Source organism: Cervus elaphus, chromosome 10 (assembly GCF_910594005.1).
Source record: "Cervus elaphus chromosome 10, mCerEla1.1, whole genome shotgun sequence".
NCBI lineage: Eukaryota > Metazoa > Chordata > Mammalia > Artiodactyla > Cervidae > Cervus > Cervus elaphus.
Genome location: NC_057824.1, coordinates 41,434,310 through 41,451,463, shown reverse-complemented (window position 1 = coordinate 41,451,463; position 17,154 = coordinate 41,434,310). Strand labels below are relative to the sequence as shown.

The following is a 17,154-nucleotide window of genomic DNA, read 5'->3' as shown; positions in this document are numbered from 1 at the left end:
ATAACAACTTTAATCACATGCACAATTTTACAGTTTTACCTGTTCATCACTTTTGATATCAAACTTCATATTTTTATGTTGTTCATCCATTCGAAGATTTTTGTATTTATAGTGATTTATACTTTTTTCTTTTTACTTCTCTGATACAGGTAAAAGTGATTAACTTACCTTTTTCATTATAGTGTTACAATATTCTCTATTTGTCTATATTTACCTTTATTTACCTTTACCTGTTTTATACTCCTGTTTGCTTTCGTGTTACTATAATGAGTCCACTTATTTCAACTTGAATAACTCCCTTTAGCATTTCTTTTCAGGTAGATCTAGTGGCATTTCTTTTAAGGCAAATTTAGTGGTGATGAACTTCCTCAGTATTTATTTGTCTGGGAAGTATTTTTTTTTCTTTTGTTTCTAAAAGGCAGTTGGTAGGTTTTTTCTTTTTATCACTTTGACTATATTATCCTGTTCTTTTCTAGCCTGCAAATTTTATGCTGAGAAATTGGCTCATGGTCTTATGGGGGCTCCCTTATATGTGATGAGTTGCTTTTCTGTTGCTGCTTGCAAACTTTACTTTTTGTCCTTCACTTTTTAAAAAGAAATTTTATTGGAGTATAGTTGTGCTACAATGATGCATTTTTGTCTATTGTGCAGCAAAGTGAGTCAGCCATACACATACATGTGCTGTGTGCTCATTTGCTCAGACATGTCTGACTCTTTCTGACCTATGGACTGCAGCCCACCAGGTTCCTCTGTTCATGGAATTTTCCAGGCAAGAATACTGGAATGGGTTGCCATTTCCTACTCCAACAGATACATGCAACCCCTCTTTTTTGTATTTCCTTCCTGTTTAGGTCACCACAGAGCACTGAGTAGGGTTCCCTGTGCTATACAGTAGCTTCTCATTAGTTACCCATTTTATACATAGTAGTATGTCTATGTCAATCTCCCAGTTCATCCCACCCCTCCGTTTCCCCCCTTGGTGTCCATATATTTGTTCTCTACATCTGTGTCTCTATTTCTGATTTGCAAATAAATTCATCTGTACCATTTTTCTAGATTCCACATATATGTGTTAATATACAATATTTGTTTTTCTCTTGCTGACTTACTTCACTGTATGTCTCTAGGTCCATCCACACCTCTGCAAATGGCACAATTTGTTTCTTTTTATGGCTGAGTAATATTCCATTATATATATATGCCACACCTTCTTTATGCATTCCTCTGTTGATGGTCATTTAGGTTGCTTCCACATCTTGGCTATTGTAAATAGTGCTGCAGTGAACACTGGGGTGCATGTATCTTTTGGAATTATGATTTTCTTGGGTATACGCCCAGGAGTGGGATTGCTGGGTCATATGGTAGTTCTATTTTTAGATTTTTAAAGGAACCTCCGTACTATTCTTCATACTGGCTGTATTAATTTACATTCCCTCCAACAGTGTAAGAGGATTCCCTTTCCTCCACACCCTGTCCAGCATTCATTGCTTGTAGATTTTTTGATGATGGCCATTCTGACCAGTGTAAGGTGCTACCTCATTGATTTTGCATTTCTCTAATAATTAGTGATATTGAACATCTTTTCATGTGTTTTTGGTCATCTGTATGTCTTCTTTGGAGAAATGTCTACTTAGTTCTTCTACCCATTTTTTGATTGGGTTGTTTGTTGTTTTGATATTGAGCTACATGAGCTGTTTACATATTTTGGAGATTGATTCTTTGTCAGTTGCTTCGCTTGCAAATATTTTCTCTCATTCTGAGAGTTGTCTTTTTTTGTCTTGTTTATGGTTTCCTTGGCTATGCAAAAGTTTTTAAGTGTAATTAGGTCCTCTTTGTTTATTTTTGTGTTTATTTTCATTACTTTAGGAGATGGGTCTAAAAAGATCTTGCTGTGATTTCTGTCAAAGAGTGTTCTGCCTATGTTTTCCTCTGAGAGTTTTATAGTGTCTGACTTACATTTAAGAATGCATTGAGCTGTATATCCACCTCCTCAGCTGGGACCTAGAACAGTTGTAACACATCCAAAAATTCTCTTGTGCTTTAGTCAATTTATCCTTGTGCTGATACCATGCTCTATTAATTATTTTAGCTTCACAGTAAGTCCTAATATAGGAAGAATATATCTTCTTCATTTTTTTTCAGTATGTCTTGAGTGTTCTTGGTTCTTTGCACTTATATATATATACATATACATACAAAAACTTGGATTCTACTTGAGACTGCATTGAACTGAGAGAGCATTTTGCCTTTGCTGTAAACAGTGGGTCCTTAAAAAAATTATTCATTTTGACTGTGCTGTATCTCCCTTGCTGCTCACGGGCTTTCACTCGTTGTAGCAGGTGGGGGCTACTCTTCCTTGTGGTTCACAGGCTTGTAGTGGTGGCTTCTCTTGTGGTGGAGCATGGGCTGTAGGCATGTGGGCTCAGTAGTCACAGCACTCAGACTCAATAGTTGCAGAACACCGGCCCTAGAGTGTGGGCTCAGCAGTACACTGCACAAGTTTAGCTGACCCTCAGCACGTGGAATCTTTCTGGACCAGGGATCTAACCCATGTCTCCTGCATTGGCAGGCAGATTCTTAACCACTGTACCACCAGGAAAGTCCAACGATGGGCCTTTTTATTGGTTTATAATTGTTATCTTTGTAAGGACATGTTATGAACATTTTAATTGCTGGGGCAAGCTAGTGAGTGCACATATTCACTATATAGTAAATGATAAAATCACAGACATCAGATGATATTAATCTGTTATGTTAAATGTTTGAATAATCTTTTTTTTTTCAGCTACCAGCCAATTGTTGACTACCTAGATGCTCAATTTGAGTCCTATCTTCAAGAAGAGTTGAAAATTAAACGTTCCTTAGGTGACTACCATGATTCCCGCGTCCATGTGTGCCTTTACTTCATTTCACCTACAGGACATTCTCTGAAGTCTCTTGATATATTAACCATGAAGAACATTGACAGCAAGGTGCGTTTGGTAAATCCGTCAGCCTGTCAAGATTTAATACTTATTTTGAAAAAATACAAATCTTGAACTTCCCTAGTGGTCTAGTAGTTAAGAATCCATCTGTGGGTGCAGAGGACATGGGTTTGATTTCTAGTCTGGGAAGATCCCATATAACGCGGGGCAACTAAGCCCATGTGCCACAACTACTGAACCTAAGAAACAGTGCAAATCTTGAAAGCATTTACACACAAGAACTTGGCTTCCCTGGTGGCTCAGATGGTAAAGAGTCTGCCTGCAGTGTGGAAGACCGGGTTCGATTCCTGGATTGGGAAGATCCCCTGGAGAGGGAAATGGCAACCCACTCCAGTATCCTTGCCTGGAAAATTCCATGGACGGAGGAGTCTAGCAGGCTACAGTCCGTGGGATGACAAAGAGTCGGACACGACTGGGTGACTTTACATATATATCATTTTTTCTGTTAATCTTTAAAGCATTTGTGTTAGTTTTCTAGAGATACCATTACAAAATGCTGCTTAGTGATTTAACAATAGAAAGTGCTTTAAACAATAGACATTTTTTTTCTTACAGTTCCGGAAAGTGTCACCAAGGTTTGTTTTTTCTGAAACCTCTCAGTTCAGGAAGTAGATGGCCGCTTTCTCACTATCACCTCACATGATCTTTCGTTTGTACACACATGTGATGTCTCTGTGTGTCCAAGTTTCCTGTTTTTATGAGGACACTGGTGAACTGGGTTTAACGCTATTTCAATGGCCTTAGATGGTGCAAATGAATCATATGTAGAAGGACAAAGTGGATCTATTCTACAATGTTGATGAAAAGTCTCTTCTGACATTTTAATACTCAATAAGAAATCAAATTGATCATACTTCATTTTGCCACTTACATTTTACCAAACCCAGATGTATTGGAAGCTAAGAAAACTTAAGAAGAGAAAAACCTGAGCCTTCTAAACCTGGTTTCTGATTAAAGTTTAATCTTCAAAAATACTGATGATTTTGGAAAGCAATTTTCTGAAGAAGTCATGAAAGCTAGGGATTATTTGGTTACGAAAATGTGTTGTCAGATATTGTGAGGTTTTGACTGTAAAAATGCCATTTAATAATTAATTCTCAATGGTGAGTTTTTCTTTGCTTCTTTCTTAATAGGTGAACATTATACCAGTGATTGCCAAAGCAGATGCAATTTCTAAAAGTGATTTACAGACATTTAAGTGTGAGATAATGAATGAATTGATTAGTAATGGCATCCAGATATATCAGTTCCCAACAGATGATGAAACTACCACTCACACGAACTCCTCAATGAATGTAAGCCTCTAACTATTGAATCTAAATTCTATTTGACAGGGGGGATGAAAATATAATTTATAAGTAACCTTATTAGTAATACAGAAAAAATTGGAAAACACCCTGATGCTGGGAAAGATTGAGGGCAGAAGGAGAAGGGGGTGACAGAAGATGAGATGATTGCATGGCATCACTGACTCAGTGGACATGAGTTTGAGCAAACTCCAGGAGACAGTGAAGGGAAGCCTAGCGTGCTGCAGTCCATGGGGTCCCAAAGAGTCGGACACGACTTAGCGACTGAACAACTATGTTAGTAATATAGTGTCACTTGTATCTGACAAAGAGACTATAAATAAGGTATTTTTCCCCAAAATCCAGTGTGGGAAAATGTTTCTTTTTCTTGATTTTGAAAAATATTTCCTGAGAATCAATTATTTTAAGAAGCATTTTATTCTTTTAAAAATCCTTTTAGAAAGATATAGTTCACGTACCGAATGACTCACCCACGAAAGTACACAATTTAATGATTTTTAGTCTGCTCACGGTGTGCGCAACCCTCCACAGCCAAACTGACATTGTTATTATATAGTAGACATAGAAATATTATCTCAAAAAGAAACCCCATACTCTCTAGCTTTTCTCCCCTACCGCCTGTCAGACTTCCTCTCCCCCAGCCCTGCTGCTGCCCTAGGAAACCACTAATCAACATCTTTCTCTTTCGATTCCTCTGTTCTGGATATCATATGAATGGAATTACATAGTATTTGGTCTTTTCATGTTTTAATTGGCTATCAGTGTGTCTTCCCAGGGGAAAAATTTACTCAGATCATTTGTGCATTTTTAATTGAGCTTTTTAAAAAAATTATTATTGAGTTGTTAGAGTTCTTTATGTTTTCTAGATACCAGGTGCTTATGAGATACATGATTTGCAATTATTTTCTCCTAATCTATTAGTCATTTTTTCATTTTATTTCTGGTGTCCTTTGAAACATAAGCTTTTAAAAAATATTGATGAAGTCCTATTTATTTATTTTTGTTGTTACTTGTGCTTTTGATGTCATATCTAAGAATGTTTTGTCAAATCCAAGGCAATAAAGATTTTCTTATGTTTCCTTCTAAGAGGTTTTAAAATTGTGGTAAAATGTACGTAGAATGAAGTTTACCATCTTAAACTTTTAATTTTTTTTATTTTAAAAAATTTAAAAATGTTTTTCATGTGGACCATTTAAAAAGTCTTTACTGAATTTGTTACAGTTTTATGAAGTCATTACTGAATTTTTTATGGTTCTGTTTTATGCTTTTATTTTTTTGGCTGCGAGGCATGTGGGATCTTAGCTCCCTGACCTGGGATCAAACTCCTAACCCCTGCATTCGAAGGCAGAGTCTTAACCACTGGAATGCCAGGGAAGTCCCCAACTTAAATCTTTCGAAGTTCACAGTTGAGTGGCATTATCTGTTCATAGTTGTTGTGCTACCAACTATATCCACATAACTTTTTTCATCTTGAAAAACTGAAGCTCTGCAATAAATAATAATTTCCTATTATTCCTTCCAATCAACTTTTATGAATTTGACTACTCAAAGTACTTCTAGTAGATGGAATTATAATATTTGTCCTTCTCCTGTACAAATATTTCTTTGAGTCTCTGCTTTCAATTCCCTTGGGCCAATTCTTGTATGTGCCAAGAAGTGGAGTTGCTGGATTGTATGAAAATTGTAGGTTTAATTTCTTGATGAACCGCCATACTTTTTTCCATAGTGGCTTCACTATTTTTGCATTCCCACAAAAAGTGCACAAGGTTTCCAATTTATCCACATTCATACCAACACTTGTTATTTTCTATTTTTTTAAAAAAATGGTAGCTTATCTTAATGGATATGAGTTGCTATTGCACTGTGGGTTTTGTGTGTGTGTGTGTGTATAGTCATCTTTATTGTAGTTCATGAGTACATTAGAAACTGACATGGATTTCTTTATGAAGACATGTAGATTGTTATGGGCAGCTGCTTTCCACTTTTACTTGAGAATGGTAAAGAAGCCAATATCAGTGTCATTATATCAAGTTTTCACCTGATAGGAAACCTGAACAGGTCTCTTGGGGTCTTCTAGGTCACTGTTATATTGTCTGCAGACCTCCCTGCACCCAAGTGTCTCTGGAATTCCTTATACATTTCAAAAGGCACTTGGGCAAAAGAACACTATTACTCTGCTTGTTTTTAAGGTGCAATTCCTGGGTTAAATATTGTGCATATACATCTCCAAATTGCCCAGGCTTATCTTCCAAATAAGGCATTACTCATTTTACTGATCTCCCTGCCAAACAAAGGACCCCAAAGCATTCTGTTAATCTCAAAGAAGTCAGGTGAGGCTCTTCTCTCCTCAAATCAAGTTATTTGAAATCCCAAATGAAATGCTAGTGGCAAAGGGCAAAACAGTAGCCTTTCCTGAAAAGCTGCATTGTGATTTTTTTTTAAAAATTTATTTATATATTTATCTGTTGGCCGTGCTGGATCTTCATGTTGCAGCACACGGGCTCTAGGTGCGTAGGTTCAGTAGTTGTGGCACAAGCGGCTTTGTTGCTCTGCAGCATGTGGGATCTTCCCTGACCAGGAATCAACCCATATCCCTTGCATTGGCAGGAAGATTCTTTACCACTGGACCACCAGGGAAGACCTGCCCTTTTTAAAAAATGGGTTGTTTGCTTTGATATTGAGTTGTATGAGCTGTTCATATGTTTTAGGTATTAACTCCTTAGTAGATATGTCATTTCCAAATATTTTCTTTCATTCCATAGGTTATCTTTTCATTTTTTGACAGTTTCTTTTGCTGTGCAAAAAGTTTTGAGTTAAATTAGGTCCCATTTGCTTAGTTTTGCTTTTGTATCCTTTGCCTGAGAAGGAAGATCTAAAAAATATTGTGACCACTTATGTCAGTGTTCTGCCTAGAGTTTTCTTTTAGGAGTTTCATGGTTTCTGGTCTTACATTTAGATCTTTAATTCATTTTGTATTTATCTTTGTACATCTTATGAGAAAAGTTCAAATTTCATTCCTTTACATATTTATTTATTTATTTTTCATTTATTTTTATTAGTTGGAGGCTAATTACTTTACAATATTGTAGTGGTTTTTGTCATACTTGACATGAATCAGCCATGGATTCCTTTACATATTAACTGTGTAGTTATCATGGATTTATCCCAGCACCACTTATTGAAGAGACTCTCTTTTCCTGTCATATATTTTTCTCTCCTTTGTCATAGATTAATTGGCCATATGTGTATAATTTATTTCTGAGTTCTCTGTTCTGTTCCACTGATCTGTGTGTCTGTTTGTGCTAGTACCATACTATTTTGATACTGTAGTTTTATAGTATAGTCTGAAGTCAAAGAATGTCATACTTACAGTTTTGTTCTTTTTTCCTCAAGATTGCTTTGGCTATCTGAGCTCTTTTGCAGTACCATACAATTTTATTATGTATTATGTAACTAATTCCATTAGTTCTGTGGAAAATGTCATGTGTGTTTTGATAGGGATTACATTAAATCTGTAGATTACTCTGAGTAGTATGAACATTTTAACATTATTAATTCTTCCAATCCATGAACATGTTATATTTTTTCACTAATTTGTGTCATCTTCATATTCTTTCATCAGTGTCTGATATTTTTCAGAATATTGGTCTTTCACTTCCTCTTTTAAGCCAATTTCTAGGTATTTTATTCATTTTGATGCAATTTTAAATGGATTGTTTTCTTGATTTCTCTTTTTGACGGTTCACTATTAGTAAATAGAAAAGCAACATGTAGAAATTTGTATGTTAACCTTTATTCTTCAACTTTATTGAATTGATTTATTATTTCTAGTGAATTTTTGGTAGAGACTTAAAGTTTTCTGCATATAGTATCATATCATCTGCAAATAATGACAGTTTTACTTTTTCCCTTCCAACTTGAATACCTTTTATTTATTTTTGTTGTCTGACTGCTGTGGCTGAGACTTCTAATATTATGTTAAGTAGAAGTGGGATCTCACAAATGCTTATAGAAATTAATCTGCACATTTTTAATGCTAAGTCATAAAATCTGAGGCAGGATAAATCACTTGTTTGAATAAACTTATTATGTATTCTTGTCTCTGTTATTTCCATAACAGAAATAAGAGTAACAGAGTAAGTCATATTGGTATAAGAAAATATGATGAAATTCGTTCTTACTTTCTAGGGCCTCTTACCTTTTGCTGTAGTAGGAAGTACGGATGAAGTGAAAGTTGGAAAAAGGACAGTCAGAGGACGTCAGTACCCCTGGGGAATTTTACAAGGTAAACATAACAAACGTCCATGAGAAGTCTTGTTCTGGATTGATTATACTTAAATATATATAATTATAAAATTATGTAAACTATAACTGTAAATATATAAAACAAAATATTTTAACCAGTCAATATTGGTGACTCTCATTAAACAGCAAATTAACAGTTACTAATAAGGAGCACAGATTCTGTTTCATTTGAGATAGTGATTATTTTGACTATAATTTATTCTCATGGGAATTTTCTGGAATTTTTTTGTACTTTAGGCAAAAACTCAGAAACTGAGCAGAACCTTCTCATTTACCCTAGTCTGCCATATACAGATTATCTCTGTGGTGCTAATCCATTGTATTGACTGCTGAAAAGTTCTTTGAACAAAAGAACTTTGAACAACATGGAAGCATAAATATTGGTACTTGAAACATATTATATAAGTTAATTGCTACCCAATTTATAAAGCACTATTAAGTGGTTACTAGTAAAAGGATGGTAAACTATTTCAAAAATAAAGTAATATAATTTATTTTTGGATAAATTATACCTAGACATTTATATTAGTTATCTAGCATCATGATGAGTTAGAATATTGTCATAACAGTCATTAATTGTCTGATTCATATACTTATGATAATAATTATTGGGGACTGGATTATCTCTATCTGTAGAGATAATGTTCCAAATATTTTTTTCAATTAATATGTTATAAATTTTTAAATTTATTAAATGTACTTAAAGACAACATATTTTAATGAATATTATATTTGGTTACAATATCATACCCAATACCCAAAATATTGTGATCAGTCTTTTGGATATGACAGGCACAAGAGAGAGCCATGTGAATTTATTGAGTGATTTTGAAAAGTGACTAATTCATTCTCATACATATGGTATAGAAATATAATTTAATAACTACATCATGTACAATTGTTAAGGCCTTTACATTAGTAGGATTTAATTAAATTATTTAGTTAAGTGAATCTTAGTTTAGTTTATCTTCTTTAAAAGAAGATAATTTATAGTTTATTTATAGACCAGGAAATTTGCTTTAAATTTATTCGCCAGAAACTAAATAGGAAACAGTGAAATAATATGTTACATTATATTAGTATATAGCATCAGTTCATCAATTCATCAGTTTACTGCTCTGTAAAATACCCTGAGAATATTCATTTGAAAAATACTAAATTATTAAAGAAAACTTATGCTATATAAGTTTCAAAACCACAAAATTAAAAGACTCTTGCTCCTTGGAAGAAAAGCTATGACCAACCTAGACAGTATATTAAAAAGCAGAGACATCACTTTGCTGAAAGAAGTCCATATAGTCAAAGCTATGGTTTTTCCAGTAGTCATGTATGGATGTGAGACTTGGGCCATAAAGAAGGCTGAGTGCCGAAGAATTGATGCTTTCAAATTGTGGTGTTGGAGAGGACTCTCAAGAGTTCCTTGGACTACAAGGAGATCAAATCAGTCAATTCAACTATTGAATTTCTATATTCAGGAAATCAGTCCTTAATATTCATTGGAAGGACTAATGCTGAAGCTGAAGCTCCAATATTTTGGCTACCTGATGAGAAGAGCCAATTCATTGAGAAGAGTCTTTTCCCCATTGGAAAAGACCCTGATGTTGGGAAAGATTGAAAGCAGCAAGACAGGGGACAACAGAGGATGAGATGGTTGTATGGCATCACTGATTCGATGGACATGAGTTTGAGCAAGTTCCGGGAGATGGTGAAGGACAGGGAGGCCTGGTATGCTGCAATCCATGGGGTCGCAAAGAGTCAGACACAACTGAGCGACTGAACTGAACTGATGCTATATACTAATATAATGTAACATATTATTTCACTGTTTCCTATTTAGTCTCTGGCTAATAAATTTAAAGCAAATTTCCTGGTCTATAAATAAATTATACCTATAATTGACATGTACCATAGAAGCATAGTTACATGGTTAAAAGATTTATAGCTATTAATCAGAATGCTCTAAGCTCATTCAAGAATACTTATTGAGTGATAGGGATTGATACTAAGCTTTGTGGTTTTATTATTTTTCTGCCTAGTGGAAAATGAAAACCACTGCGACTTTGTTAAGCTCCGGGATATGCTTCTTTGTACAAATATGGAAGACTTGAAAGAACAGACTCATACTCGGCACTATGAACGTTATAGGCGCCACAGACTTCACATAATGGGATTTACTGATATGGGTCCAAACAACCAGCCAGTTAGGTGAGTGGAGATCTCACTCGAACAAGATGATAGGTGACTTGGAAATCCCCTACAACCGTAGATATGATTATTTTGGAATGAGAATAGCTCTGCTTCTCATATTCTGGGCCATCTGAATCTTGTGGTTTTTCATTATCTTCAGACCTCGATGGAGGCTTAGTAGGAGCATCATAATGCAAAGGCTCATTTATATGCCTCCAGTATGTACATGTCCCTGGAGGAGGGCATGGCAACCCACTCCAGTACTCTTGCCTGGAGAGTCCCATGGATGGAGGAGCCCGGCGGATTACAGTCCATGGGATTGCAGAGTTGGACACGACTGAGTGACTAAGCACACACAATATGTACTTGTGCTGAAACCCTCCATGTCACTCCCAAAGAGAGAAGTTTTTATAAGCAAAATTTGGGAGGGAGGGTGTAGGGTATGTAACCCTCCCCTTATCGGTTGGTGGTGAGGTAACAAGATGGTGTTCAATCATCAGCCTTCTGGTTTCAGCCAGTCTGGGGTCCATATGCTTGTGCTCAGCCTGAAGTTACCATCCTCCACCTGGGTAGGAGCCTTGGTACCTGCAGAACTCAGAGATCTTTTCTGTGTCTTGGCTGTTGTGAACAGTGCTGCCATGAGCACAGGGGTCCAGGTATCTTTTTGAATTATAGTTTTGTTCTGGCATATGCCCAAGAGTGGGATTGCTGGATCATATAGCAACACTATTTTCAGCTTTGGGGGGAATGTCTATACTGTTTTCCATAGTGGCTCTTCCACTTTACATTTCCACCAGCAGTGAAGTTTTGTTTTGTTTTTTTCTCACACCCTCTCCAGCATTTGTTATTTGTAGATTTTTTCATAATGGCCTTTCTGACTGGTATGACATGGCACCCCATTATAGTTTTGATTTGCATTTCTCTAATAATTAGGAATGCTGAGCATCTTTTCATGTGCCTGATGGCCATCTGTATATCTTTTTTGGAGAAATGTTTATTTAGGTTTTCTGCTTGTTTTTCATTTGAGTTGTTTGGTATTTTGTTTTCAGGTTATATGAGTTGTTTATATTGGGTTGGCCAAAAAGTTCATTTGGGTTTTTCCGTACAATGTTACATATTATTAATATACAATATATATTTTTATATGTTTATTTATATTAACATTTTAATATAAGAGCACACACATTTCTTTTTAGTTTTCAAGAGATCTATGAAGCCAAAAGGCAGGAGCTCTTGGAGCAATGTCAGAGTGAAGAAGAAGAGTTGAAACAGAAGTTTATGCAGCGAGTAAAGGAGAAAGAAATAGCGTTTAAAGAAGCTGAAAAAGAGGCAAGTCCTGCTAGTTGATATAATCCATATTCAAGTTTAGGTGTCCTATTAAATTGGGGGTTTTCATCTCAAGAGTTTAGATGATTTTGTTGAAGGATACTTTCTATTCTTCAAAAAGTAGTGATTTACCATGTAAGTTTTGGATTCAGCCTTTAAAAAAATGATTGCCTGTAATCTTATTTTTTCCTAGAGCATTTGGAGAATCAGCTTTTTTGAATTTTTTTAAACTGAAGTATTAAATTGACTTACAGGGACTTCCCTGCTGGTCCAGTGGTTAAGAATCTGCCTGCCAGTGCAGGGGACGCGGGTTCAATCCCTGGTCTGGGAAGATCCCACATGCCACGTGGTGACTAAGTCTGTGTGCCGCAGCTTCTGAGCCCGAGCACTCTAGAGCCGGTGCTCCACTACAAGAGAAACCATCGCAATGAGAAGCCCGAACACCGCAACTAGAGAGTAGCCACAACTTGTTGCAACTAGAGAAAGCCCATGTGCAACAACAATGAAGACCCAGTACAGCCAAAAATAAAATAAATGTATAAGCCATTTCATTTAAAATAAATAAATAAATAAATAAATAGACTTACAATATTATATCAGTTTTGGGTATACAACATTGAGTCAATATTTTTATATATTAAATGCCTTCTGTCAATGAGGAGGACATGGCATCCCACTCAGTATTCTTGCCGGGAGAATCCCATGGACAGAGGAGCCTGGCAGGCTACAGTTCAGAGGGATGCACAGAGTTAGACATGACTGAAGCAACTTAGCATGCACGCATGCACCATCTGTCAGCACAGAAAGTTATTAAAATATTATTCACTATATTCTGTATGCTGCACATTACATCCCCATGACTTATGATTTTATAATTGGAAGTTTGTACCCTTTAATCTTCTTCACCTATTTCATTCATCCCTCTCCTCTGGCAACCACCATTTTGTTCTCTGTATCTATGAGTGTGTTTCTGTTTTGCTAAGTTTATTCGTTTGAGTTGTTTTTAGATTCCCTGTATAAGTGAAATCATGTGGTATTTATCTTTCTCTTTCTTATCTATTATCTACCTCTGACTTATTTTACTTAGCATAATACCTTCCAGGTCCTTTCATGTTGTCTCAAAAGGCAAGGTTTTTTTTTTTTTTTTTTAAAGGGTAATGTTCCATTGTATGTATGTATATATATACATATAGCACAACTTTAAGTGAAAAGTTTTCTCAATGATCTTGCTATCATTTATAAATACCATAATCTCACATGCCCAGCCTTTCCTGTCATTCTTCTTGCCCATGTATGTAGATGCTCATTTGCCCTCAGGTTTGAAAATGTACTTAAAAGTGATATGACTCCAGCAGAGATACTTTTTGAGACTGCTATTAAGATCAAGTGCTATGCTAATGATTAGGGTAGATTTGATAATCAGAAGGAAAGAAACATGTTCTTGGGGATGTGCCCCATAGGGTGCTTTGAGTCACAATTGTGGGTTTGTTTTACAGCTACAGGACAAGTTTGAACATCTTAAGAAGATCCAACAAGAAGAGACAATGAGACTTGAGGAGGAGAGGAGACAACTGGAAGAAGAAATCCTAGCATTTTATAAAATGAAGGCCTCCTCTGGAACCTTGCAGGGTCAGGTGTGCACCAGTATAAAGAAGGACAAAGAGCGTAAGAAATAATCCTTTACCATTCTGTGTGTTGTAGAGCCTTTTCACTCTCTCTCTCATCTTCCTGTGAGATTTTCCTCGTAGCACTTAATTCTGATTGAAATTATGCTAAGTTTTAAAATTTGTTTACTTGCTGTGCATTTTTTCCTGCTAGCAGGTGAGCTCCCTGAGAACACGTACCTTGATCATCTTGTTAGATGCTCTATCATCAGGGTTTAGAACAAGAGTAGCACAGAATTGGCGCTCAATAAATATTTGCTAAAATGAAAGAAGATCAAAGATTTATGTACCACAGTGTAAAAGTGTTGATTAGCTCTGGAAATTCTTTTACCATAGCCCTACCTGTGACTCTGGTGACCAAGTATATGTATTATTTCATATCTAAATAGAAGTAGGGGATTTGTTGGCATGCAGTATTACAAAAAGCTAATCCTTATGCTCACATTCCTTATAAAATTCTACTGATAATAATTTCTTGATAGTTTTTATTAAATAAAATGCTGTTTCTGATTATAACTCTTATACTTTTATGTTAGACCTTGTAAAACTAACATTGGAATTAAACTTCAGAAGTGAAAGAGGGTCAGAGAATAATGGGAAACCATGAGTAACATTTGGATGATAATATTATGCCTTACATACTAACTCTGGAGAAGGAAATGGCAACCCACTCCAGTACTCTTGCCTGGAAAATCCCATGGATGGAGGAGCCCGGTAGGCTATAGTCCATGGGGTTGCAAAGAGTCGGAAACAACTGAGCAACTTCACTTCACTTCTACATACTAACATTTACTTAAAACTAAAGTTACCAAGGTTTTAGAAAATAAAGTAGATTTTTTTTAACTATTTCAAAAGTTTCCTTCTGACTATATATCCTGAATTTTCTGCATTTACAATGTCAGTTCACCTGTTTGTGTGGCTGAACTTTACCATGACTTATTCAGCAAAAGTACTACCCTTGAGGGTCTGTGTATATTTACTCCAAAATTTTTCTCATGTTCCTGAAAGAATAAAAAAAATTTTCTGTTGTAATTTTTTTTTTACTGCTTTCATTTCAAAGGCAGCATTTTTTTTCAGGGCATCAGGATATTGTGATTTAGGTTAGAAAGGGAAAACCTGAAATATTGAAAAAGTTGAGAAACAATGAAGAAAGAAATATCAATACATCAAAGCAATGTAAAAAAAAAAAGCAATGTCAGAAAATAAAACATGGTATCATTGATTTAAGGGGCATGGGGTAAAGAAAAAGAAAAAAAAAGACAACTGAAGACCTCAAAAATATCAGGCTTTTTGGATGCCAGTCTTGTTCTTGGCTATTTATGAGAACTTCTCCAGCCCCAAGGAAAACACTCCTGTCACTCATTGAAAGTGACAGTGCTGACAAGACTTTTCAGAGCCCCTTTTATGTCCTTGTTCCTTAGAGAGTAAATAAATGGATTCAGCATTGGCGTGACCACAGTGTACATCACAGAGGCTATTGCACTGGTTCTGGAATTTTGGGTAGTGGCAGAGCTGAGGTACACCCCAAGACCTGTGCCATAAAACAAGCAAACAACTGAAAGATGAGACCCACAGGTGGAAAATGCCTTGTACTTCCCTCTTGCTGATGTAATCCTCAGTACGGAGGAGACAATCCGAGAATAAGAAACAACAATGCCAGAGAGGGGAATAATGCCCATGAGCACAGTGGCAAAATACATCTCTATGATATTGAGAAGACTGTCAGAACAGGCAAGTTGAATAACCTGATTGATTTCACAGAAGAAATGGGGGATCTCCAAGTCAGTACAAAAGGACAGCCGCAACACCAGTAAACCACGTAGCAAAGAGTCCAGGACACTCAATATCCAAGATGCCAGCAACAGCAAGACACAGAGCCGGGGGTTCATCTTGGTTGTGTAGTGCAGTGGATGGCAGATAGCTACGAATCGGTCATAGGCCATTGCAGAAAGGAGGAAAATGTCCAGTTCTGCAAAAAGGATGAAAAAATACAGCTGAGTGAGGCAGCCTTCATAGGTGATGCCTTTGTTCTGGATGTAGAGGTTCAGCAGCATCTTTGGGATGGTGGTAGAGGTGAAACAGATGTCTGAAAAAGACAGATTGGAGAGGAAGAAGTACATGGGTGTATGAAGGTGGGAGTCATAGATGGTGGTCAGAATGATGAGCAGGTTTCCAGAAATAGTTATCAGGTACATGGAAAGGAAAAGCCAAAAGAGGAGAGGCTGCAACTCTGCTTCATCTGACAGTCCAAGGAGAAGAAATCCTGAAAACTGTGTGTGATTTTCCTGTTCCATATAGCTGGTGTGACTGTCTTGAAAGAGGAAATTAAAAAATACAAACAAGTAAATATTATCAACCAACTGAACTACCACTGATTATATTTCTCATATTATTTAAATGCAGTTCATATTACAGTTTACACATAAAATAAGTAATCCCTATATTTTGTTAATGGATCAGGGTTATTATAGCCCAAAAGTTCAGAGGATTAAAAATATAGCCAATCTCTTTCTGCCACTGTCTCCACTTCAGTATGCAAACTAGCCATTTGTCATATCTTCTTCCTCCAAGCCAGCATAATTTCTGCCATTTCTCTGAGATAGAATTATGCAGCTCCTTGCCCTTCATTGTCACTCACGGACTCACAGCATTAGCATCATCTGGAAAGCTTGTTAGAAATGCAGAATTATATAAGAAAACTTAGGGATTTCCCTGGTGGATCAGTGGCTAAGACTCTGTGTTCTCAGGGCAGGAAGCCCAGGTTTGATCCCTAGTCAAGCAACTAGGTTCCACAAGTAAGACCACATGCCGCAACTAACATGGCCAAATAAATAAATTTCTTTTTTTTTAAAAGAAAACTTTTATGAAGCTCATGGCTAATTAGAATAGAGCCATGGTTCTAACCAGCTTGTCAATTCATTTGATCCTCATAGTGCTACGAGGTAGGCAAATTGCCACTTACTGGCTGCTTGAAGCAACAGTGGCCCAGCAGCAAAGAATCTGCCTGTGAAGGAAGAGACCCGGGTTCAACCCCTGGGTTGGGAAGAGCCCCCGGAGGAGGGCATGGCAACCCACTCTAGTATTCTTGTCTGGAGAATCCCATGGACAGAGGAGCCTGGAGGGCTACAGTCCGTGGAGTCGCAGAGTCAGACAAGACTGAGGTGACTAACACAAAGCAATACCAGTGTATTTTCTTACAGTTCCAGAGTCTACACTTTTGAAATCAGTTTCACTGAGCTAAAGTCAAGGTGCTGGCATGGTTGGTTTCTTCTGGAGGCGCTAGAGTGGAGTCTGTCTTTTCCAGTTTCTGGACGCTGTCTGGATTCTTTGGTCCCTTTGTTCACGTTACTCCAACCTCTTGTTTCCGTCACCTCATGGTCT

General features: G+C 36.6%; 2 protein-coding genes across 3 annotated transcripts in view; one reads left to right on the top strand and one right to left on the bottom strand.

Annotated features, from left to right (window-relative positions):
- Positions 1 to 14,279, top strand: part of SEPTIN14 (septin 14) — a 41,128-nt gene extending 26,849 nt beyond the window's left edge. For both annotated transcript variants that reach the window (XM_043914860.1, XM_043914861.1), the window contains exons 5-10: positions 2,786 to 2,972; positions 4,118 to 4,279; positions 8,480 to 8,576; positions 10,633 to 10,801; positions 11,980 to 12,112; positions 13,606 to 14,279. In XM_043914860.1, the coding sequence (XP_043770795.1) occupies positions 2,786 to 2,972; positions 4,118 to 4,279; positions 8,480 to 8,576; positions 10,633 to 10,801; positions 11,980 to 12,112; positions 13,606 to 13,785 (928 nt within the window). In that variant the 3' untranslated portion in view covers positions 13,786 to 14,279. The remainder of the gene's footprint in view (positions 1 to 2,785; positions 2,973 to 4,117; positions 4,280 to 8,479; positions 8,577 to 10,632; positions 10,802 to 11,979; positions 12,113 to 13,605) is intronic.
- A 129-nt stretch (positions 14,280 to 14,408) lies between these two features.
- On the bottom strand, positions 14,409 to 16,478 carry LOC122701664 (olfactory receptor 7A17-like). The gene has a single exon (XM_043914862.1). It carries the CDS (start codon positions 16,065 to 16,067, stop codon positions 15,129 to 15,131), a length of 939 nt encoding a protein of 312 aa, XP_043770797.1. The 5' UTR covers positions 16,068 to 16,478; the 3' UTR covers positions 14,409 to 15,128.
- Between the last annotated feature and the right edge of the window lie 676 nt (positions 16,479 to 17,154).

Coding starts and splice junctions, on each gene's coding strand:
- LOC122701664 (XM_043914862.1), bottom strand. CDS start 16,067: ATGGAACAGGAAAATCACACACAGTTTTCAGGATTTCTTCTCCTTGGA.